We start from the raw sequence: 25716 nt of genomic DNA on the forward strand, positions 1-25716 counted from the left end.
TAGGGAAACCACAAAAGACTGAATTTGGAGTTATCAACAAGTACCATGGGGGCAAGAAGGCAATGGTATGACATATTTAAGATACTGAATAAGAAAGTCTTCCAGCCAAGAATTCTGTATCCAGCTAAGTTGTCCTTCAGATTAGAGCTAGAGGAATAGGATAGGCTGAGGTTGCTTCAGCTCCATGCAAAAATGAAAGATGTGATAGAAAAATGACTGAGATAGTAGTTCCAGGGTGTGAATAATCATGGAAGATCTGCTATCCTGCATAGGGAGGTCCTGAGTGAAAAAAAACAGAGAAATTAGGATGGAGAGAATGGTATGGGTGCTTGATCACAACTTTATCTGCCCCCCACTTCCCCAGCTAGCTTGGGAAGATTTTCCCTTCAGTTTTGTAGCTGGGAGTGACAGTGGTGAACTTGGAAGAGAACAATCTTGCTTTACCTGTACACAGACTCCACTTAGTCAAGGTACAGTGCCCACTCCCTGCCCTTGTGAAGTGCTGCTGTGGGCGTTAGGTTTGTGTGTTTTTTGGCAAGCACTGGGGTGGGGGGTGGGAGTTCTTCCCCAGGAAGGAGGAGGAGACAGGGAGTTTGTGAGTCCGACATCGAACTTGCTAAAGAAACCTGTTTGGGTCCTAGTGTCATGCCCTTCCCCCCACGGAGGACTGAAGACTGCAGGTATGTGCAGATGGAAAAGTAAGGTTGTAGAATTCAGACTGGCTGTGGGCAGGTGAAACTGAAATACCTGGTCCCACAGACCAGTGTAATCCCAGCGGGAGTCTGGCAACTACTAAATACATCAGCCATGCAGAAGAAGTCTCTGTTGGTGTGCATGCTGCTCATCCTGCAGAACCAGGGTTGGCAGATTTTGGTGTGTGCTGTTGTTGGCAGCCCTTACTGGAGTCCTGTTGGGTTTTCATTTGATTTGGCCAGCACCTGCAGTCTGGGTCGGGTGGGCCTAAGGGAACAAGAGGGCTGAAGAGCACTATCTGCAGTAGAGAAAAGAAAACTCCAGTCTGACAAATTGCCTGTCTGCCTAGCTCTCAAGCAAAGCCCTAACTAGAATTCCAAAACTGCCTTGAGCTTATAGTCTTGGTCTCATGGGGAAAGACTGACAAAACAAATCCAAAAGGGAACCGTCAAAGCTAATAGAAGCATATAGAAAGTCTAAAATGTGGGAAGAAAGTAAATTTGCATAATAATCTTAAGCCATTAAAATGTCCTGCGGACAACAGAAGATAGAAAGCATGTGAAGGGCCAGGCAGATATGGTTCAGCTAATTGACCAAATTAAATCACGTTAGGGGACACAGTTTGGAATGGCTGCTTATGCTTGTTTAGAACAAGGTAAAAGACATCAAGAAGACACTGGTGGAGTATAAAGAGGCAGATATGGCTCAGCCAAATGACCACATCAAATCACCGGAGGGGACACAGAATTGGAAACAGTTGATTAAGCTTATTTAGAACAAGGAAAAACACATCAAGAAGAATTGATTGAGCATAAAGAAGAGGCAGGTATGGCTCAGCCAAATGACCAAATTAAATCATCCAAGGGGACTCAGAATTTGGAACAACTAATTAAAGTTGTTCATAATGATATTAAGGATACCAAGAAGACACTAGAGGATCACAAAGAATAATTTGAAAGAATAAATAGAAAAATATCAAACATCACAGAAATGAAAGATACTTTAGCATATTAAAAACATATTAAGCTCATAACAGTAGATTTCAAGAGACAAAAGAAAGAATAAGGAAATTAGAACACATGACAAATGTACTTAAACTTTCAAAAGAACAAATGGCAAGAAAGATGGAAAAAATGCAGCTTGATTTCAGGGAAATGATAAAGAACGTGAAGCATACAAATATAAGAATCTTCCTAATGAACATAGATGCAAAAATTCTCAACAAAATATTAGCAAATCGAATCCAATGGTACATTAAAAGAAGTATCCATCATGACCAAGTGGAGTTTATGCCAGGCATGTGAGGGTGGTTCAACATAAGAAAATCAATCAATGTAATATAGTACATTAACAAATCAAAAGGAAAAATGACATGATCATATTGATTGATGCTGAAAAAGCATTTGGGCTGCTTTGAAATGATGTATGTACCCTAGAAAAGCCATGTTTTAATCCTAACCCCTTTGTAAAGGCAGCTGTTTCTTCTAATCCCTATTCAGCATTGTATGATTGAAACTGTAATTAGATCATCTTCCTGGAGATATGATTTAATCAAGAGTGGTTGTTAAGCTGGATTAGGTGACAACATGTCTCCACCCATTTGGGTGGGTCTTGATAAGTTTCTGTAGTCCTATAAAAGAGGAAACATTTTGGAGAATGAAGGAGATTCAGAGCAGAGAAAGCTGCAGCACCACAAAGCAGAAAGTCCACGAGCCAGTAACCTTTGAAGATGAAGAAGGAAAATGCCTCCCAGGGAGTTTCATGAAACAGGAAGCCAGGAGAGAAAGCTAGCAAATGATGCCGTGTTCGCCATATGCCTTTCCAGCTGAGAGAGAAACTGACTGTGTTTGCCATGTGCCTTCTCATTTGAGAGAGAAACCCTGAACTTCGTCGGCCTTCTTGAACCAAGGTATCTTTTCCTGAATGCCTTAGGTTGGACATTTCTATAGACTTGTTTTAATTGAGACATTTTCTCGGTTTAGAACTGTAACCTAGCAACTTATTAAATTCACCTTTTTAAAAGCCATTCTGTTTCTGGTATATTGCATTCTGACAGCTAGCAAACTAGAACAGCATTCAACAAAATTCAGCATCCTTTTCTGATAAAAACACTTCAAAAGGTAAGAATTGAAGGAAACTTCCTTGATATTATAAAGGGCTTATATGAAAAACCCATAGCCAGCATCATACTTAATGGTGAGAGATTGAAATCATTCTCTCTAAGATTGGGAACGAGACAAGGATGTCCATTGTCATCAGTGTTATTCAACATTGTACTAGAAGTCCTAGCTAGTGTGATCAGACAGGAGAAAGAAATGAAAGGCATCTAAAAAGGAAAGGAAGATGTAAAACTTTCATTATTTGCAGATGACATATTCCTATACTTGGGAAACCCTGAGAAATCAATGACAAAGATACTTGAGCCAATAACAAGTTCAACAAGGTGACTAGTACAAGGTTAATGTACAGAAATCAGTAATGTTTCTGTACACAGGAAATGCCTAATTGAGAATTCCATTCAGAGTAGCAAACAATAGAATCGAGTATCTAGGATTAAGTTTAACCAGGGATGACAAGGACTTGAATGCAAAAAACTGCAAAACATTGCTAAAAGTCTTAGAAGAGCTAGTTATCAAATTTATTTGGAAGAGAAATAGACCTTGAATAGCTAAAGATATCCTAAAAAAGAAGAGTTAATTGGGAGGTCTAACACTTCCTGACTTTAAAGCTTATTATAAGGCTTTGGTCAAAACAGCATGGTACTAGCACAAAGAAAAAATATGGGCCAATATAATTGATTCAAGAGTACCAAAGATAGACCACCAAATCTATGGTTAGTTGATCTTCACTAAACCCCCAAATCCATTGGACTGGGATAGAATAGTGTTTTTAATAAATGGGCATGCGTGAACTGGATCTCAATAACCAAAAGAATGAAAGAGAATCCCTAACTTACATTCTATACAAAAATTAATTAAAAATGGATTAAAGACCTAAATATAAGAGCCAATACCATAAAACTCCTAGAGGAAAATATAGTGAAACATCTCCAAGATCTAGCAATAGGAGGTAGCTTCTTAAGGTTTACATCCAATGCACAAGCAACAAACAGAAAAAAATTGATAAATGGGAACTTCATAAAGTTAAAAGATTCTCTGCCTCAAAGGACTTTATCAAAAAGGTGAAGAAACAGCCAACTCAATGGGAGTAAGGGTATCATGGGTTCATAATGAAATTATACAACTCAACATCAAAAGGACAAACAACCCAGTTATAAAATAGGCAAGATATTTCAATAGACATTTCTCTGAAGAGCAAATACAGATGGCTAAAAAACACATGAAGAGATGCTCATCTTCATTAGCTGTAAAGGAAATGCAAATCAAGGCAACAATGAGGTCACCTCAGAAATATAAGAATGGCTGCTATTAAAGAAAAAGGAACCTACAAATTTTGGAGAGAATGTGGAGAAATTGAAACACTTATTCCCAGCTGGTGGGAATGTATAATAGCCACTGTGGAAGATAAATTTGGTGGTTCTACAGAGAACTAAATAATGAGTTACCCTATGACCAAGCAATATCAACACTCAGTATATACCCAGAAGAGCTGAAAACAGTGACATGAACAGACATCTGTTCATAGTGGCACTTTTCGCAATTCCAAAAGATGGAAACAATCCAAGTGACCATAAACATAAATGGATAAACAAAATGTGTATGCCAGTTTCAAAGGATTATGTGCCCTAGAAAAGCCATATTTTAATCCTGATCCATCTTGAGATGGCAGCCATTTCTTTGAATCCCTACTCAGTACTGTAGGTTGGAAGCTTGATTGAATTATCTCCATGGAGTTGTGCCACACCCAGTTGTGGGTATTAACGTTTGATTAGAGGGTGATGTGACTCCACCCATTCTATGCGGGTCCTGATTACTTCACTGGAATCCTTTAAAAGAGAAAACATTTTGGAAAAAGTTTTAGAGCCCAGGCAGCCAGAGACCTTTGTAGATGAAAAAGGGAAACGCTTTGGGGAAGCTTCATGAAACAAGAAACCCAGAGAGAAAGCTAGCAGACCTTGCCACATGCCCTTCAAGCTGAGAGAGAAACCCTGAACTTCATTAGCATTCTTGAGTGAAGATAACCTCTTGTTGGTGCCTTAATTTGGACATTTTCACGGCCTTAGAATTGTAAACTTGCAGTTTAATAAATTCCCCTTTTTAAAAGCTGGCTGGTAAAGGTAACCTGTAAGGTTTATACCGTAGAGTAGAGGGGCCCTAGAAGTATACAAAAAGCTAGAGAAGGGAACGATTACCCAATGAGGTTGAACTTAAATGTAAGGGAATGGATAGAAATGATGGTATCTCATTAGTGGGGTTATAAATAACATTGCCATATTGAAGGCAAATATGATTGAAAAGGTTGTATAGTGCCATGTATCCCACCAATAACTCTACAATTATAAGTAAGTTCTTGCATGGACTCCTTCAAAGGTTTGATCTTATACAAAGAGTCAATAATAGAGTGGTATGGGGGAAAATTACTATTGCATGCTATGGCCTATAGTTAATAGGAAGACAGCAACATTATCACAGCAATACCAGGGATAAATAGTTGGGGGTGGAGGGGACAAGAGATTAGGGGAAGTTTTGATTTGATATTTTTGAAGCTGTGTTTAGCTTTGTCTATTTTGGAGCAAAGAAAATTGACTGAAATTGAGAGTGCTGCTGATTGTACAACCAAGCGAGAACACTGTAAGACATGGTTTGTTTATTTTGAACAATATCCATGATGCCCAGTGGATGGAGGAGGCCAAAGAGTACAATTACTCTGAAAGTGAAAGGCGAACTGTGATAATATATGTGTGAGAGAATACTGTGCAGCTACAAAAAGGAATAATGTTGTGAGGCACACAACAAACTGAATGAACCTTGGGGACAACGTATTGTGCGAAATAAGCAAAAAACAAAAGAACAAATATGCTATGGTCTTTTTCAGAAAATATGTGTTAAGAAAATTGGGGCCTAGATTGTCAGCTCTCATAGCAGTCATACTTAGACTGAAATATTTGTACAAGCTGATATTTCCCTGGAACTTTATCTCTGTGACACCTAAGATTCAGAACTTGAGCTCTGCAGCTGTGAAAGTCAGCATTGCTACATTCAATAACAGTTGAAGTAATAATTAAAAAAAGAGATCAGCTTCAGTTAGAGATTAAAAATGAAGCCGATCTGGTTGGGACTATGGTAAATCAGAATACAGGCAAAAGATGATAGTGTATGTATTTTAGAGCTTCACCTACTGTATGAGACTAAAGGCAGAGAGGTTTTTTGCATCTAGAATCTATATATTTTTGTAACGTACAATCTAAATCAACCTATCTGAATAGCTCATTTAAACAACCCAAACACATGGAGACCAGAATAGGATTAAAGCCTTGTGCTTCTGTATAGCTTAATGTAATGGAGACATCCCAGACAGTGGTGTCCTGATAATTAAAAAGTATTGGTGGATGGATTCCCTTGAGGGACTGGAAAAAATATATGGCATAGTTAAACTTTCCCATCTGGGAAATCTCTGGTGCTCTCTCAAATATTATGGACTCCCAAGAAAATAGGCCAAACCCTTGATTTTGAGTCTTGCCCTTATAAAACTTATTTCTGTAGATGAGAAGTTAAGACTACCTCTAATTATTTCTAAGAATTGTTTCCAGGGTCCTCTTTAGTTGCACAGATGTGGCCTCTCTCCCTCAGCCCAACTCTACAAGGACCACAATTACCCCTATTGGGGCCATGATATACAAGGGTAAAAGACTTCCTGACAAGGTGGAACTGATTCCCAGGGATGGGCCTGTCCCTGTGGGATCGATAATGCTTTCCGGATCAAATGGGGAAAAGAAAGGTAACAAAACAAGGTATCAGTGGCTTGGAGAGCTCATATAGAGCCAGGAAGCTATGCTTATGCAAGCTTCAGCTAGATGTTGTTAATTGTCATGGTTTGCCAAACCCCAACCAAAATCATGCCTATTAACTCTAAAGAACACCTAGGGCTCTAACTGAGATTGTATAAAACTTTCATGCACTAAGTTTATTTTCCTGAAATCCATTACCTCCAGAGGGTTCATAGGCTAGATAAGCCCTGAAACTGAGGGAGCCAACCTCTCCAAGACTATCAACTTTTTTCATCCCCCATCCTATATTATTGACAGTACTTTTCAACATGGAAAAGTCCAAAGATGCTTATAGAGTGGGAGAAGGATCAAAGGAGAAGGATGAGTTACAACAGAGAAGATAGGATTTGTCAAATCCTATCTTCTCTGTTGTAGTGTTTTGGAGCAGCTAGAAGGAAAAAATCTCAAAGTATAGAATGGTAACCCATACCAAACTCTGAAATTTGTTCAGTAGCTGCTTGTTGGAATGTACTTTAAAAATTGCTTTTCTTTTTGCTTTTTTTAATAGCTTTTTTTTTGATATATAATATTACAAATAAAAAACATTAAAAAATCCAAAAATTATCCCTTACAAAAAAATAGCAGTTGACAAATATTAAACTAGTTATAGGTATATATTTTTTATTTGATAGTTTTTGTTTCTTTTAGAAATGGTACACGTACATACAGACATACCTATAGTATTTCTCAGTTGCAAGTGAATTAATTTGTTTTCTAGATATTTTCTTTCAAAACAGCACAACTGAAGATATTCAGTTAGACAGAAGATAGACAGATTTTCTCTATCTCTTTCCAGTAAGCCACCTATGAAGTTAAATTAAACACTCTACCATGTTCAAAGTGTTACTAATCTCCTGGCAGATGTAGAGAAGGGATAGAGTATCTAGAAAAAATTAAAGCGCTTCTTTAATTGAAAATGCAATTCCTTTAAAGTGCTAAAGTTGTTCTTCTTTTACTTATATGCCCTTTTTTTGTTCCCCTTATATTGTAGGGTAGATGATGTACCTCCTGTGATATCTCTGCTTCCTGATAATATTCTGCAGGTTCTGAGGATCCAGCTGCTACATTGTGTTCAGAAAATGGCAGATGGATTAGAGGAACAACAGCAAGCTTTGTCAATTTTGCTTGTCAAGTTCTTCATTATTCTTTGCAGGTATCTGGTACAAAAAAATGAACTAGTTACCTGCTTTAAAATAATTATTACCAAAATAATGTATTTTGTTGATTATTAATTAATTTTGTTGATAAGGAGCTTTAAAGAACAAGTGAATTTTTTACAAAAGCTCATGTGTTAGTATGTTTATTAATATGAAAGTCTTTTAGCTACTATACCTAGTAACAGAGAGATCTAACCAAGATAAGAAAATTGCTTTAGAGGAAAGGCAATGACAGGAGTTTTTACTTTACCAAGAATTTATTGAACCAGTAATTTCTGTATGGTCCTCACACGTAAACATATACACATTTTTATTCCTGTGTATTAACGTCTGTGAAATATAGGTTTTTAATCTTTTATTTTATGATTTTACCAAATAAAAGGTAATTATTCTATAATTTATCATATTTTCCAAGTTTATAGATTAGTTTATAAATTTTATAGTTTATAAATTTTGGTGTGTTTAAGTATTACCTGGGAAGCTTATTAGAAATACTGATCCGGAGCTTTACTTTTGGAAACTGATTCAGAAGAACTCAGGCATCTGTATCTAAAAAAAATTCAGACGTCATTCTGCATATCAGAATTTGGGAACCATTGGGTTGATGGCATCATATACCCCTTGAAATCTGTCATGTTTTTGGAAGCCAGTTCCTTTAATATATTCTGTTTACTTTTTAAATATTTACAATTAATTATTAGACAAATAAGGACTTAATTGACCACTTATTCAATTTTGGCTTAATTACTCATTGCCTTTGATTGCAGGAATCATGGAAAAATTGAGAACTAATCGATAAAACATTTCTCCTAATTTAAGTATTCCTAGAATATTAGGCATATTTCTTTCTTGGACTCTTTGTTATCCTTAAAATTTAGAAAAATAACACCAAAATCATAAGGATTGAGGGAAGAGAGGTTACTCGGGTGGTGAGACATGAGTTGGATATGTGAAAGTTAATTTGCTATATTTTCTCTTGTTAACTCCTTACTTCAATTACACTGAAAGGAAAAGCCCTAAAGATAAGTAATTCTTTTAATCTGTTATGTTTAATTCTCTTATTTTTATTTTTTTGGAGGTGAAAGGGTAGGTATAATTTTTTTATTAAAGCAACATGTCCAATCAGTGGTTCCCGGTATAATCACAGAGTAGTTCTTTTATCATCAGAATCAATTTTAGAACATTTACATTGCACCAAAAAGAAAAACTCCATACCCCTTTACACCCTCTTATTATTGACATTTAGCATTGTACTGATACCTTTAATACAGTTGTTGGAAGAATAGTATGTAACTGTTAACTATAGTCCATATTTTGCATTAGGTGTGTTTTTTCCCACAAACCACCCTATTATTAACACCTTGTAATAATGATGCACGTTTCTTCTGGTTCATATTGTTTACCACCTCCGTCATCTACAAAAGGGCTCACCAAATTATACGCTTTAATTTTTCATCCTTTAGCTTTCTTCTAGTGACATGCGTGACCCTGAATTTCCCTTTTAACCACAATCACACACGCAATTCATTGCTGTTAATTACACTTCCAATAATCTACTACCATCACCTCTATCCATTTCCAAACATTTACAATCAACCTTATTAAAAATTCTGCGCAAAGAAAGCATCAGCATCCCCTTCACTATGCTCATTGTATTTTCTGATAAACTATATTCTAGATATTAATTCCATGAGTTTGCTTATTATATTTAGTTCAAATTAGTGAAATCATGCCATATTTGTCCTTTCATGTCTGGCTTATTTTACTAAACATAATGTCTTCCAGGTTCATCCATTTTGTATGCATCAGGACTTCATTTTCTTCCATTGAGTAGGCGACACTTTTTATTTTTAGTATTTTAATTGAGATATCTTCACATATATACAATCTATCCAGAGTATACAATCAAGTGACTCACAAAATCATCACATAGTGTGTATTCATCACTATGATCAATTTTAGAACATTTGCATCACTCCAAAAAAAGAGATACAAAGAAAAAAGAAAAAACTCACATATCCCATTCCCCTACCCCTCCCTTTCATTCACCACTAGTATTTCAATCTACCCATTTTTTCCCCTCTTATTCTGCTCCCCCATTATTTATTTATTTTTTATCTTCACTTTTTTTTTGCCACAGCAACTTGAACTTTTATTGGAACAAAGGGCTCAGCCAGGCATTGGTAATTGGGCAGAAGAGATGGGTTTACCAGGATTTGGTATTATAAGCACAGTCCTAATTAATAGAGTAATTTAAGGGGAAAAAAATGGCTTTGGAAAAGGGATGGGGGATTGATGGGCCTCAATTCTGGTTCACCTGTAATCTGTATGAACTGTGAATCCAACATCTGAATGAGAAGTGCTAGCCCTGTGCAAACATTCACAAATACTGACATGGAGTAAACAATTCTTTCTCATCGGGTAAAGCTGTTGGGCTTCAGTGTTGTAATCCTACAGGACTGGAGAGAAAGGAATCTGCAGATAGACAGTAGGGAGAACAGGTGGGGAAGGGACTGGTGATGAAGCCTAGAGAGGAAGAGGCACCATGTTCATAGGGAAGGAAAAGGGCATTGGATCCAGGAAGCCAATGCCCCTCTAATTCTGGATGGACCCACGAGGAACTAGTATCTTTACTTTTTAACTCATTTGTCCATAACCTGGTATAAAGGAAGCTCAGACACTAGATTTTCACAATCATGCGGTCACATTGTAAAAGCTATATAGTTATACAGTTGTCTTCAGGAATCAAAGCTGCTAGAAAACTGTTCGACGGTTTCAGGTACTTCTCTCTAACCACTCCAATACATCATAAATTAGAAAGGGGTATCTGTATATTGCATAAGAATAACATCCAGGATAACCTCTTGACTGTCTGAAATCTCTCAGCCACTGAAACTTTATTTTATAGTCTCATTTCTCTCTTCCTCCTTTTGGTCAAGAAGTCTTTCTCAATCTCTTGATGCCAGGTCCCAGCTCATCCCAGGAGTCCTTTGCCATGTTGCTAGGGAGGTTCCCATCCCTGAGAGTCATGATCCATGTAGGGGGGAGGGCAGTGGCTTAGAGAGAGAGAGAGGTGAGTAGGCTACTTTTTCGCTTTCTTCACAAAGTTCTTTGAAACACACAGGTCTTCAGTTTTGAAGAGGTCCCTGTTTTAGTTTGCTAAGGCTGCTGGAATGCTATACACCAGAAATGGATTGGCTTTTATAAAGGGATTTATTTAGTTACAAATTTACAGTTCTTCAGAAGACAGGCAGCTTGCTTTCATCTGGGTTCCTTTGTCACATGGGAAGGCACACTGTGATATCTGCTGGCCTTCTCTCCCAGCTTCTGGTTTTAAATGGCTTTCTATGGGGCATTTCCTTTCTGCATCTCCAAATGTCTGGGCCTGTGTTGATTCTGAGTGCTGAGCTGAGCTGTGCTGAGCTGCTTCTCTCTCTTTTGAGTTCTTTTAAGTCTCCAGCTGAATAAATTAAACATTACTCATTGCAGAAGGCACTCTCCTTAGCCAACTGCAGATGTAATCAGCCATAGATGAAATTCATGTGCTAATGATTTAAGTCCACAGCAACAGAATAACTGGGTACCATCACCTGGCCAAGTTGACACCTGAACCTATCACAGTCCCATTTATCTATTTTTTCTTTATTTGCTGGTACTGTGGGTATAAGGTCTAAGAAACCACTGCCTACCACAAGATCTTGAAGATGCTTCCCTACATTTTCTTCTAGGAGTTTTATGGTCCTGACTTTTATTTTTAGGTCTTTGATTCATTTTGAGTTAGCTTTTGTATAAGGTATGAGATAGGGGCCCTCTTTCATTTTTTTTTGAATATGAGTATCCATTCTCCCAGCACCCTTTTGTTGAGTAGACTGTTCTGTCCCTGTTGAGTGAACCTAGCAGCTTTCTCAAAGATGAGTTGACCATAAATTCATGAGCCCATTTCTGAACTCTCAGTTTGGTTCCATTGATCAGTATGTCTATTTTTATGCTAGTATCATGCCTTTCTTTTTTAAAAAATCATCTTTTTAAAAAATACTTTTAATGTGAAATAGCCACACATGTACAGTCCAACCACATTATACAATCAAGTGGCTCACAGTGTCATCACCTAGTTGTGTATTCTTCACCATGATCATTTTTGGAAAATTTGCATCACTCCAGAAAAAGAAATACCAAGAACAAAAAAGAACTCATATCCCATACCTCTTACCCCTCCCACTCCTTGACTCACAATATTTAGTCTACTCAATGTTCACCCTTTATATCCCCCTACTATTTATTTTTTTATCCTTTATAAAAAAAAGTATTATTCATCTGTCCGTATCCTAGATAAAAGGAGCATCAGACACAAGGTTTTCACAATCACACAGTTAAATTGTAAAAGCTGTATAGTTGTGCAGTCCTCTTCAAGAATCAAGGCTACTGGAACAGAGTCCAACAGTTTCAGGTACTTTCCTCTAACCACTCCAATATGCCATAAACTAAAAAGGGATTATCTATATAATACATAAGATTAACCTCCAGGATAACCTCCTGACTCGAATATCTCTGCCACTGAGACTTTATTTTGTCTTATTTTTCTCTTTGCTTTTTTGATCAAGAAGACTTTCTCATTCCAATGATGTCAGGTGCCAGCTCATTTCTGGGAGTCATAGCCCATGTAAGGATGAAAGCAGTGGGTTCACCTGCCAAGTTGTGTGAGAGAGAGGCCACATCTGAGGAACAAAAGAGGCTTTTCTGGGGTGATTCTTAGGCATAATTATCAGCAATAATGCCTCTCCTCTGCAGTAATAAACTTCATAGGGATGCGCCCCAAGGTTGAGGGCTTAGCCTATTGAATTGGTTGTCCCCACTGCTTGTGAGAATATCAGGAATTCCTTAGATGGGGAAGTTGAATATTTCTTTCTTTCTCTCCAGTCCCCCATGGGGAGTTTACAAATACTCTTTTATGCTCTACCCAAATTACTATGGGATATATCGGGGCATCACAACTAACCTGTTTAAACCAACAAGATCTTATGCCTTATTCAAGATTACATAGCTAAATACCATGGCTTTTTTTCTTTCTTTTTTCCCCATGGGCAGGCACCAGGAATTGAACCCGGGTCTACAGCATGGCTTTGTAGTATGTTTTATTTTTTTATGTTTTCATTTTTTTGCATGGGTAGGCACTGTGAATCAAACCCAGGTCTCCGGCATGGCAGGCAAGAAGTCTGCCACTGATCCAAAGTTGCACTACCTTGTAGTATATTTTAAAGTCAGAGAGTCTGGGTCCTCCAACTTTGTTTTTTGAAAAGGATATTTTTGGCCATTTGGTGCCTCTTACCTTTCCAAATAAATATGATAATTGACCTTTCCATTTCTGCAAAATAAACTGTTGGAATTTTGGTTAGGATTGCATTGTTTCTGTAAATCAATTTGGACACAATTGACATCTTAGCAATATTTAGTCTTCCAAACCATGAGCACAGAATGTCCTTTCATTTATTTAGGTCTTTGATTTCTTTAGTTTTTTTTTTTTTTAACTTTTTTTATTGTATAGTATAACATATATACAAAGCAAAGAAATAAAAAAGCAATATTTTTAAAAGCACTCTTCAACAAGTGGTTACAGAACAGATCCCAGAGTTTGCATGGGCTACCATACGATGCTCTCATAATTTTCCTTCTAGCTGCTCCAGAATATAGGAGGCTGGAGGGCTTAAATACTTTTTTATCATCACAATCGACTTTTTTTTCCTTCTTTTTTTGTGAACAATAACATATATACAAAAAAACTATAAATTTCAAAGCACAGCACCACAGTTGTAGAACACATTTCAAACTTTGACATGGGTTACAATTCACAATTTTAGGTTTTTACTTCTAGCTGCTCTTAAATACTAGAGGCTAAAAGAAATATCAGTTTATGAGTCAGCATTCATATTCATTTGTTAAGTCCTATCTTCTATGTATAATTCCACCATCACCACTGATCTTTCTATACCTCTCTTTAGGGTTCTTTGGACTATGGCAATTCTAAATTTTTAATATTGGACTAGTCACTAATGTGGACTAGGGAGATGGAACTATCTGATGTTCTGGAGAAGCTAGGCTAGATTTCAGGACTTTTATCTGGACCAGGGACCCATCTGGAGGTTGTAGGTTTCTGGAAAGTTACTCTAGTGCTTGGAACCCTTGTGGAATCTCATATATTGCCCTAGGTGTTCTTTAGGATTGGCTGGAATGGACCTGGTTGGGAGTTGCAGGTTCTGATAGGTAGCAAGGTCTACCTGAAGTTTGCATAAGAGCAACCTCGAGTAGCCTCTCAACTCTGAACTCTCACTGCCACTGATATTTTATTAGTTGCACTTCTTTTCCTCCCTTTGGTCAGGATGGAGTTGTTGATCCCACAGTGCCAGGTCTGGATTCATCCCTGGAAGTCATCTCCCATGTCTCCAGGGACACTTTCACCCCTGGATGTCATGCCCCACGTAGGAAGGAGGGCAGTTGTTCTAGTTTGCTAGCTGCTGGAATGCAATATACCAGAAACGGAATGGCTTTTAAAAAGGGGAATTTAATGAGTTGCTAGTTTACAGTTCCAAGGCTGAGAAAATGTCCCAATCAAAACAAGTCTATAGAAATGTCCAATTTAAGGCATCCAGGGAAAGATACCTTGGTTCAAGAAGGCTAGTGACGTTCAACGTTTTTCTCTCAGCTGGAAGGGCACATGGCGAACAGGCTCAGGGTTCCTCTCTCATCTGGAAGGACATATGGCAACCATGACATCATCTGCTAGCTTCTCCTGGCTTCCTGTTTCATGAAGCTCTCTGGGAGGCATTTCCCTTCTTCATCTCCAAAGGTCGCTGGCTGGTGGACTCTGCTTTGTAGTGTTGCTCTCTCTGAATCTCCCATTCTCCAAAATGTTTCCTCTTTTATAGGACTCCAATAAACCAATCAAGACCCACCCAAATGGGTGGAGACATGTCGTCCCCTAATCCAGTTTAACAACCACTCTTGAGTAAATCACATCATCCAGGGAGATAATCTGATTACAGTTTCAAACATACAGTATTGAATAGAGATTATTCTACCTTTACGAAATGATATTTTGATTACAATATGACTTTTCTAGGGGGCATACTTCCTTTCAAACCAGCACAGCAGTGATTTCACTTGCAGAGTTGGGCTTAGAGAGACTGAGGCTACACTGAGAAACAACAGAGGTCCTCCAGAAGTAACTCTTAGGCATGCCTATGGGTAGTGTAAGCTTCTCCGCTACCTACATAATCTTCACAAGAGTAAGCCTCATGATCGAGGACATGGCTTATTGATTTGGGTATCCCTAAAGTTTGACTCAGTATCAGGGGATTCCCTGATGGTAAGGTTTAATAGTTCCATATTCTTTCTCCCTCCCTCAGGGGACTTTGCTAATACTCTTAATTATCTGCTTAATAAACTCTAGGATGTTTCTAGGTGTTACAATAATCTGTGCAGGATTAAAGGATCTCTAATGGTTCACCCATCTCTAGCTTCCCTGTATCTTTAAGTCCCCTATCTTCTGTATTATAAACCTCTGATTGTACCTTGATGCTGGTCATAAAAGTGAAATCATACAGTATCTATCCTTTTGTGTTTGGCTAACTTCACTCAGCATTATGTCCTCTAGACTCCTCCATCTTGTCATGTGCTTCAAGATGTCATTTTGTCTTACTGCTATGTAATATTCCATCAAATGTATATACCACATTTTGTTGATCTGCTTGTCTGTATGTGGGCATTTGGTTTGTTTCCATCTGTTGACGATTGTGAATAATGCTGCTATGAACATCGGTGTACAAATGTGTGTTTGTGTCGTTGCTTTCAGCTCTTCTGGGTGTATACCAACTAGTGCTGTTGCTGGGTCATAGGGCAACTCGATATTTAGTTTCTTGAGGAACCACCAAACAGTCTTCCATAGTGGCTGCACCATTATACATTCCCACCAGCAGTGCATAATGTCCCAGTTTCTCCACATCCTCTCCAACATTTATAGTTTCCTGTTTGTTTAATAGCAGCCATTCTTATAGGTGTGAAGTGGTATCTCATTAGTCTTGATCTGCATTTCCCTTATAGCCAGTGAAAATGAGTGTCTCATCATGTACTTTTGAGCCATCTGTATTTGCTCTTCAGAAAAATGCCTATTCATATCTTTAACCCATTTTCCAATTGGGTTGTTCTTTTGTTGTCAAGTTGTATGCTTTCTTTGCATATACAGGGAAATCAAACCTTTGTCTGATATGTGATTTCCAAGTATTTTTTCCAGTTGAGTTGGCTGCCTCTTCACCTTTTTGGCAAAGTCTTTTAAAGTGTAGAAACGTTTGATTTTGAGGAGTTTCCATTTACCTATTTTTTCTTTTGTTGCTTGTGCTTTGGGTGTAAAGTTTAGGAAGCTGCCTCCTATTACTAGGTCTTGAAGATGTTTCCCTACATTTTCTTCTAGAAGCCTTGTGGTGCTAGTTCTTATATTTAGGTGTTTGATCCACTTTGAGTTAATTTTTGTGTAGAGCGTAAGACAGGGGTCCACTTTCATTCTCTTGGCTATTGATATCCAGTTCTTCCATGCCCAATGATCGAAAAGACTATTTTGTTGCAGTTCAGAGGATTTGGGGGCCTTGTCAAAAATCAGTTGACCATAGATTTTATGGTCTGTTTCTGCACTCTGGATTCGATTCTGTTGGTCAATTCTTCTGTCTTTGTGCCAGTACCATGCTGTTTTGACCACTGTGGCTTTATAATAAGTCAGGGCATATTAAACTTCCCACTTCGTTCTTCTTTTATAGGAGGCTTTTAGCTATTCGGGGTCTCTTTCCCTTCCAGACGCATTTGGTAATTAGCTTTTCCAAATCTTCAAAATAGATTATTGGAATTTTGATTGATACTTTGTTGAATCTGTAGATGAACTTGGGGAAAATTGACATCTTAACTATATTAGCCTTTCTTTCCATGATCAGGGAATATCTTTCCACCTATTTAGATCTCCTTTGATTTCTTTTAGCAATGTTATGTAATTTTATGTGTAAAGTCCTTTATGTCCCTAGTTGAGTTCATTCTGAAGTATTTGATTCTTTTAGTTGCTGTTTTGAATGGAATTTTTTCCTTAACTGACTCCTCAACTAGGTCATTGCTTATGTATAGAAATATTACTGATTTTTGCACATTAATTTTATATCCTGCCACCTGCCTGAATATATTTATTAGTTCATATAACTTTGCTGTAGAATTCTCAGGATCTTCCAAGGGTAGTATCATATCATCTGCAAATAATGAGAGTTTTACTTCTTCCATTCCAATTTGGATGCCTTTTATTTCTTTGTCCTGCCTGATTGCTCTAGCTTGAACTTCTAGCACAATGTTGAATAATAGTGGTGACAGTGGGTATCCTTGTCTTGTACCTGATTTTAGGGGGAAGGCTTTCAGTCTCTCTCCATTGAGTACGAGGCTGGCTATCAGTTTTTCATATATTCCCTTTATCATATTGAGGTAGTTACCTTTGATTCCTACCTTTTGGAATGTTTTTATCAGAAAAGGATGCTGAATTTTGTCGAATGCTTTTTCAGCATCAATTGAGATTATCATGTGATTTTTCCCTTTTGGTTTGTTAATGTGCTGTATTACATTAATTGATTTTCTTGCATTGAACCATCCTTGCATTCCTAGTATAAATCCCACTTGGTCATGGTGTATAATTCTTTTAATATGTTGTTGGATTCGATTTGCTAATATTTTATTGAGAGTTTTTGCATCTATGTTCATTAGGGAGGTTGGCCTGGAGTTTTCCTTTCTTATAGCATCTTTACCCAGTTTTGGTATTAAAATGATATTAGCTTCATAAAATGAGTTAGGTGAAGATCCTTCTTCCTCAATTTTTCAGAAAAATTTGAGCAGGATTAGTGTTTGTTCTTTCTAGAATGTTTGATAAAATTCCCCTGTGAAGCCATCTGGCCCTGGGCTTTTCTTTGTAGGCAGATTTTTTATGACTGTGTGAATCTCTTGTGATTGGTTTGTTGAGATCTTCTATTTCTTCCTGAGTCAGTGTAGCTTGTTTGTCTCCAGGAATTTGTCCATTTCATCTAAGTACTCTAGTTTGTTGGCATTTAGTTGTTCATAGTATCCTTTATGATTGCTTTTATTTCTTCAGGATTTGTGGTAACGCACCCCTTCTCATTTATGATCTTGTTTATTTGCATCCTCTCTCTTTTTTTCTTTGTCAGTCTTGCTAGTAGCCCATCAATTTTATTGATTTTCTCAAAGAACCCACTTTTGGTTTTATTAATTCTTTCTATTTTTTTTTCTCCCATTCATTTATTTCTACTTTAATCTTTGTTATTTCTCTTCTTCTATTTGCTTTGTGGTTAATTTCCTGTTCTTTCTCAAGTTCCTCTAGGTTTGCTGTTAAGTCCTTGATTTTTGCTCTGTCTTATTTTTTAATATAGGCATTTAAGGCAATAAATTTCCCTCTCAACACAGCCTTTGATGCATCCCATAAGTTCTGATAACTGGTATTCTCATTTTCATTCATCTCCAGAATGCTACTGATTTCTCACCATGTGCCTTCTCACTTGAGAGAGTAACCCTGAATTTCATCAAGATACCTTCTTGAACCAAGGCGTCTTTCCCTGGATGCCTTAGATTGGACATTCTATAGACTTGCTTTTATCTGGGACATTTTCTTAGCCTTAGAACTGTAAACAAGCAACTTATTAAATTCCCCTTTTAAAAGCATTCTGTTTCTGGTATATTGCATTCTGACTTTGGTACTGGAGAACAGATTTTGGCACTGGAGAGTGGGGTGCTGCTGCAGTTTGCAAATACCAAACCTGTTGGCAATGGCTTTTTAAATGGATAAAGGGACGATTTTGGAGGAGTTGTGAGGAGTTTGATAGAGAAGGCCTAGAATCCTTTGAAGAGACTGTTTGTAGAAATGTGGACTCTAAAGATACCTCTGACCAGGATCTACACAGAAATGAGGCATGTGTTTTTGCAAACTGGAAGGAGGGTGATCCTTATTTTAAAATAACAGAGAATCTGGAATAATTGACTAGTGGCTTTGCCTGGAAGGCAGATTTCAAACCATGAACTTGGATTTTTAGCAGAAGAGATTTCCAAATTAAATGTGGGAAGTACAGCCAGGTTTCTCCTCACAGCTTATAGCAAAATGCGACAGGAAAGAGATAAGCTGAGAACTGAACTTTTGGGTACAAAGAAATCAGAAGTTGATGTTCTGGAGAATTCTGGGCTTCCTGGAAGGGAGATCCCAGAGAACAATGCCCCACATGAGGACTTGACCAAATGTGGGACCAGTCAGCCATTTCAGAGAAAGCCAGGATTGGACATGGAGTTATCCAGGAAGGATTTTTGGAAATACCTTATATCTGATGGGCATGATCCAAGGTTATGGCAGAGAAAGCCAATGAGAGTGTTGCAGGATCTGTATAAAGAGAACCACTGCCAGTCGCGTCTAAGAGGGACAGAGAAGGGACACATTGGAGGTAAAATAATCTCAGAGGCAAAACCATGGAAGCTGGGGTCTGAAGTCAGGAAGCTTTGGGCCAGGAGAGCAGACCCACCCAAGCCCATGGAGAGGGTGAGTTTGCCCCAAAGGTAGAGGATGGGCCTTCCACCTCGTTGTAGTGGAAGAGTCATGCCGCCTGAGACCTTGGAGAGGGTGAAGCACATTCCTTGGGGTTTGGGGAGTGCCTGACTGCCCCTACATGGAGAGGTTGCGCATATACCCTGAAGACGGCAGAGAGTCCAAGTGCAGCCCCAATGCTTGGAGAGGGTGGAGCCAAGAAAAAGGTGGTCTTGTCAGTGACCCCCAAGGTTGCATTTGGAGAGAGACTGACCTCTGTATAGGCCCTTGGAAAGGGTGGGACTCCTGCTTTCAAAAGCCCCCAAAATAAATGACTCTCAGAGTTTGAAATCTAATGGAATTTGCCCTGCAGGTTTTCAAAAGTTCAAGAGGAGGGAATACTACCAAACCTAACCATGAATAGAAAATCCTGAAAAATCTGTAACAAAGCTACTAGAGATAATAAATCAGTTCAGAAAAGCAATAGGATACAAGATCAACATGCAAAAATGGAAGTGATTCTATGAACTATCAATGAACAATCTGAGGAGGAAATCAAGCAAAAAAATCCATTTATAGTAGCATCTAAAGGAATCAAATATCTAGGAATACATTTAGCCAAGGATATAAAGGACCTGAATTCTAAAATATAAACCCTAAAAGAAATCAAAGACTTCCAGGAAGATGGCCAACTAAAGGGGATCGAGATTCGCCCTGCTTCGTGGAAAAGTTAGAGAAGGGACAGGAGGGAGACAGAGGCAGCAATTCAGGAGGGCGGTTGACCTGGGAGAGTCTTCTGTATGACATGCGGCATCCTGGTTGCAGACGCCAAGGAACTGAGAGGCAGAAGGCTGAAGCCTGGAGCGGAGGCGGAGAGGTGCGGAGCCCACGGGAGTACACAGACTGGAGTGCAGGACTAGGAAGTAAGCCAGGTCACATTCCTTGAGAATGCTACCCTCAGCACTGCAGCCCTGTGACCTGCAACTCACTCTACACCCCTCACACCTGAACCCTGTCACCCTCTCCCATTCGCCGCGTCCAGGCATCCTCACCCCACAAGTCAAGTCCTCATGTGGGGCATTGTTCTCTGGGATCTCCCTTCCAGGAAGCCCAGAATTCTCCAGAACATCAACTTCTGATTTCTTTGTACCCAAAAGTTCAGTTCTCAGCTTATCTCTTTCCTGTCGCATTTTGCTATAAGCTGTGAGGAGAAACCTGGCTGCACTTCCCACATTTAATTTGGAAATCTCTTCTGCTAAAAATCCAAGTTCATGGTTTAAAATCTGCCTTCCAGGCAAAGCCACTAGTCAATTATTCCAGATTCTCTGTTATTTTAAAATAAGGATTACCCTCCTTCCAGTTTGCAAAAACACATGCCTCATTTCTGTGTAGATCCTGGTCAGAGGTATCTTTAGAGTCCACATTTCTACAAACAGTCTCTTCAAAGGATTCTAGGCCTTCTCTATCAAACTCCTCACAACTCCTCCAAAATCGTCCCTTTATCCATTTAAAAAGCCATTGCCAACAGGTTTGGTATTTGCAAACTGCAGCAGCACCCCACTCTCCAGTGCCAAAATCTGTTCTCCAGTACCAAAGTCAGAATGCAATATACCAGAAACAGAATGCTTTTAAAAGGGGAATTTAATAAGTTGCTTGTTTACAGTTCTAAGGCTAAGAAAATGTCCCAGTTAAAAGCAAGTCTATAGAATGTCCAATCTAAGGCATCCAGGGAAAGACGCCTTGGTTCAAGAAGGTATCTTGATGAAATTCAGGGTTACTCTCTCAAGTGAGAAGGTACATGGTGAACACAGTCAGGGTTCCTCTCTCATCTGGAAGGGCACATGGTGAACAACATGGCGTCATCTGCTAACTTCTTCTGCTGGCTTCCTGTTGTCATGAAGCTCCCTGGGAGACGTTTTGCTTCTTAATCACCAAAGGTCACTAACTGGTGGACTCTCCTCCTCGTGGCTATGTCGTTCTGCTTTGTTTTCTCTGAATCTCCTTCATTCTCCAAAATATTTCCTCTTTAATAGGACTTCAGAAACTAATCATGGCCCACCCGAATGGGTGGAGACATGTCGTTACCTAATCTACTTTAAGAACCACGAATATATAGCATTGAATAGGGATTAGAAGTAATGGCTGCCTTTACAAAATGGAATTAGGATTAAAACATGGCTTTTCTAGGATATGTACATCATTTCAAACCAGCGTGGTATTGTATGTTTGAAACTGTAATTAGATCATCTCCCTGGAGATGTGTTTTAATCAAGAGTGTTTGTTAAACTGGATTAGTTAGGAGCATGTCTCCACCCATTTGGTGGGTCTTGATTAGTTTCTGGAGTCCTATAAAAGAGGAAACATTTTGGAGAAAGAAGGAGATTCGGAGAGAGCAGAAAATGCTGCAGCACCACAAGCAGAGAGTCCACAGCCAGCGACCTTTGGAGATGAAGAAGGAAGATGCCCCCTGGGGAGCTTCATGAAACAGGAAGCCAGAAGAAAAAGCTAGCAGATGAAGCTGTGCTTGCCATGTCCCCCTCCAGATGAGAGAGGAACCCTGACTGTGTTCACCATGTGCCTTTCCAGATGAGAGAGAAACTTTGTGTTCACCATGTGCCTTCTCACTTGAGAAAGAAACCTTCAACTTCATTGGTCTTCTTGAACCAGGTATCTTTCTCTGGATGCCTTAGTTGGACATTACTATAGACTTGCTTTAATTGTGATATTTTCTCGGCCTTAGAACTGTAAACTACCAACTTATTAAATCCCCCTTTTAAAAGCCTTTCTGTTTCTGGTATATTGCATTCCGGCAGCTAGCAGACTAGTTTTGTGTTTTTGAATTTAGTTGCTCTGTCCTGTGGTTTGCAGATCCTTTCTTCTGCCTCTTCAAATCTGCAGTTGTGTGTCTCTAGTATATTTTTTCTTTTGTCTACAGGATCTCTCATTTCCATAAGATCTGTGTTTCTGTTTACTAAAGCTGCTGAAATGCAATATACCAGAAATAGACTGGCTTTAACAATTGGGATATATTAGCTTACAAATACAGCTCTAAGACCATGAAAATGTCCAAATTATCAACAGGATACCTTTTTTCAAAGAAAGGCTGCAGGCATCTGTGATACGTCTGTCACGTGGGAAGGCATTTGGCTTACATCTGCTGGTCCTTCTCTTCCAGGTTTTGTTGCTTTCAGCTTCTGATTTCAGTGGCTCTTTCAGGGTCTGAGGGTATTTGCTTGCTTCTCTGGGGCTTTTCTTTCTCTAAGCTCTCTCTGTTTTTCTGCCTGTTATCCTCTCATAAAGGATTCCAATAAAAGGATTAATTTAATCTCAAATTGAAATAACTTAACCAGAAATTCCCACCCACAACAGTTCTGCACCCATACGAATGGGTAAAAAGAACATGGCCTTTCCTTGATTACATTGTAGCTTCAAACCAGAGCAAAGTAATATTTTTCTATGTATTCTTTCAAATTTATGCTCTCCTAGTGTCTTCTTAATATCCTTTATCTCTTTAACAATCTAGTTGAAATTATTTAGGAGATTTATTTGAATGTCTTTGAATAGTTGTTCCAAATTCTATGTCTCCTCCAACTTTTTAATTTGATCATTTGGCTTGGCCGTATCTTCTTGTTTCTTGATGTGCCTGGTAATTTTTTGCTGGTTTCAGGGCATCTGATTATCTTGATAATATTATTTGGAATGTTAGTTTCTCTTTCTTATCTAAGATTTGTTGCTCGTGTTCACTTTGAAGATCTCTTTTGGCACTAGCCAAACCAGGGCCGGGGTCTCATCCAGTACATACAAACCCATTCCAAAGGGTCTTAAAGGATGTGTAGGAAAACAGCTTCCTAAACTGTACTTTCCTAGCTTTCCCAGCAGATGATGCTCTGGGCAACTCATTTCCAACAACCCTGCCTCTCTCTGATCACAGTAGTCTGCTGGGCAGTGTCCATAACAAAGGCTGCATGCCCAAGAGGATCATCCTCTCTGGCCAGCTGCTAGTGCAGGACTCTTCTGCTTCTCCCTTTATCCCACAGGAAAGGCCTCCATGTCTCTCCCAGGTCTTGGATGTGCAGGAAGTCACTGGCCTCTGAGTTGGGAAATTGGTGCTCTGCACTGCAGTGAAGACTCTTATTGTGGGTACAGTGTTGCTGGTGGTTCTCAGGCTTCTGCATGGAAAGGCTCTGGTCTGTGGGACTGACAGGGTAAACTTCATCATACAGCAGCCAGCCCAGGAGTATGCTCCATTTCACTGGCCAGCCAAACCCAGGCCAATATACAGCTGCCAGTTTTGGGGGTTGGGGAAGGAGACTCTCATTGTCATGGAGTGCCCTCCCTTGCTGCTACTTGTCCACTTGTGAAAATGACGGAATCATGAGCACTCTTGTCCCCTGTTTAGAAAGGATCAAGGCTGTTGGACCAGTCGGTCTCCCTCACCGGCCAACTATCAGATCAGTACTGCTCTGTGTTACCCACTCCTCCTGAGAGCAGGGCTTTCTTGTCTCTCCCAGATCCAGGCACCCGAAGTGGCCAGCTTTTGGGGTGGGGGGTAGGTAGTGGAACTGCAGTGGGATCTCTGTATATGGATATAATGGATCTTCTGGCTCCCTGGCTGCCCTGTGTTAAGACTCCTGGCTGCAGGACTTAGTGGGTTAACATCACTGACCAGCAGCTGAAGTAGGAGTGGGCTACGTTTTTGACAAGACCCAGGCTGATTCACAACTGTTGGCTTAGGAATGTTCACATTTGTGATCACTCATTCCTGTTTCTCAGTTGTAGTTTCTCTGCTTTTTAGCTAGCTCTTCCTTATATTTTGCAGTGTTCCTTCTCTGGTCATCCACACTCTGGAACAGTTGCTTTGAACAGTTTCTTCCTGTTGTCTAGTTGTTTTTTTGGCAGAGGGGTGAGTTCTGCCCATCCTAATTCTGGCATCTTTCTAGAAGTCCTCGATGATTGTACATTTTTATAATTGTACTATTAATTCAAGTCCGTGGTTTAATTAGGGTTCATTGTGTAGTGTACTTCCATGGATATTTTTTACAATTATTATTCTGTTACCATATATACCATCTAACATTTCCCCTTTTAATCATATCCAGATATGTATTTCAGTGCTGTGAATTGGGGTCACACTGTTATGCTACCATCACAGCCATCCATTGCAAAAACATTTCCATCAGTCCAAATAAGAACCCTGTACATTTTAAGCCTTAACTTCCCATTCTCTATCCCCACCCGTCCCCTACTAACCTATATTCTAGATTCTGACTTATAAGCTTGTTATTTTAATCATTTAAAAAAAAGTGAGATCATACAGTGTTTTTCATTTTGTGTCTGGCTTATTTCACTCAGCGTGATGTCTTCAAGATTCATCCATATTGTTGTATGTATCAGGATGTCATTCATTTTGTTTTTGGTTTTTATTTTTAATTATGAAATATATGTATATATACAGAAGACAATAAATTTCATAGTACATTTTAACGAATAGTTATAGAACAGATTTCAAAGTTTGGGATGGGTTACAGTTCCACAATTTCAGGTTTTTCCTTCTACCTGCCCCAAGACACTGGAGACTAAAAATAAATATCAATATAATGATTCAGTTGTCTAACTCATTTGTTAAATCCTAACCTCTCTGTTAAAATTCCTCTTTCTCCTTTGATCTTTCTCGCAATCTTTGGGGATTTTGGGTGATGCCCGTTCTAACTATTTTCATGTTGAAAAGGGGTGTCTACAATATGGGATGGGGGATGGAGTTGGTTGATATTCTTGGAGATACTGGCACCTCTAGGTTTCAGGACTTATCAGGCCAAGAAACCATCTAAAGGTGTTAGGTTTCTGAAAAGTAAACTTAGTGCATGCAACTTTTATAGGATCTCAGATAGAGCCCTTGGTATTCCTTTGGGTTAGCAGAAATGATGTTATTGGGGTTTGGCAAACCATGGCAGTTAGCAAATCTAGCTGAAGTTTGCATAAGAATAACCTCCAGATTAGCCTCTTGACTATTTGAACTCCCTTAGCCACTGATACCTTATTTTGTTACATTTCTTTTCCCCCTTTTGGTCAGGAGGCCATTGCCAATCCCACAGTGCCAGGGCCAGGCTCATCCCTGGGAGTCATGTCCCACCTTGCAAAGGGCTTCATTCCTTTTTAATGCTGAATATCCCATTGTTTGTGTATACCACATTCTATTTATCCTTACATCAGGTGATGGACACTTGGATTAGTTCCATCTTTTGGCAGTTGTGAATACTGCTGCTGTGAACGTTGGTGTGCAAATATCTGTTTGAGTCCCTGCTTTCAGTTCTTTGGTATATACACCTACT

At 38.9% G+C, this 25716-nt stretch overlaps 1 protein-coding gene across 20 annotated transcripts in view; it reads left to right on the forward strand.

Moving 5' to 3' along the window:
* NBEAL1 (neurobeachin like 1) overlaps positions 1–25716 on the forward strand; it is a 312588-nt gene that overhangs the window by 56853 nt on the left and 230019 nt on the right. For 19 of the 20 annotated variants that reach the window (XM_077154757.1, XM_077154758.1, XM_077154760.1 and 16 more), the window contains one exon: positions 7632–7793. The exons of the other annotated variant lie outside the window; for it this stretch is intronic. In XM_077154757.1, coding sequence (XP_077010872.1) covers positions 7632–7793 — 162 coding nt within the window. The remainder of the gene's footprint in view (positions 1–7631; positions 7794–25716) is intronic. 20 annotated transcript variants of the gene reach the window in all.

This window comes from Tamandua tetradactyla, chromosome 3 (genome assembly GCF_023851605.1).
Source record: "Tamandua tetradactyla isolate mTamTet1 chromosome 3, mTamTet1.pri, whole genome shotgun sequence".
NCBI classification, from domain to species: domain Eukaryota; kingdom Metazoa; phylum Chordata; class Mammalia; order Pilosa; family Myrmecophagidae; genus Tamandua; species Tamandua tetradactyla.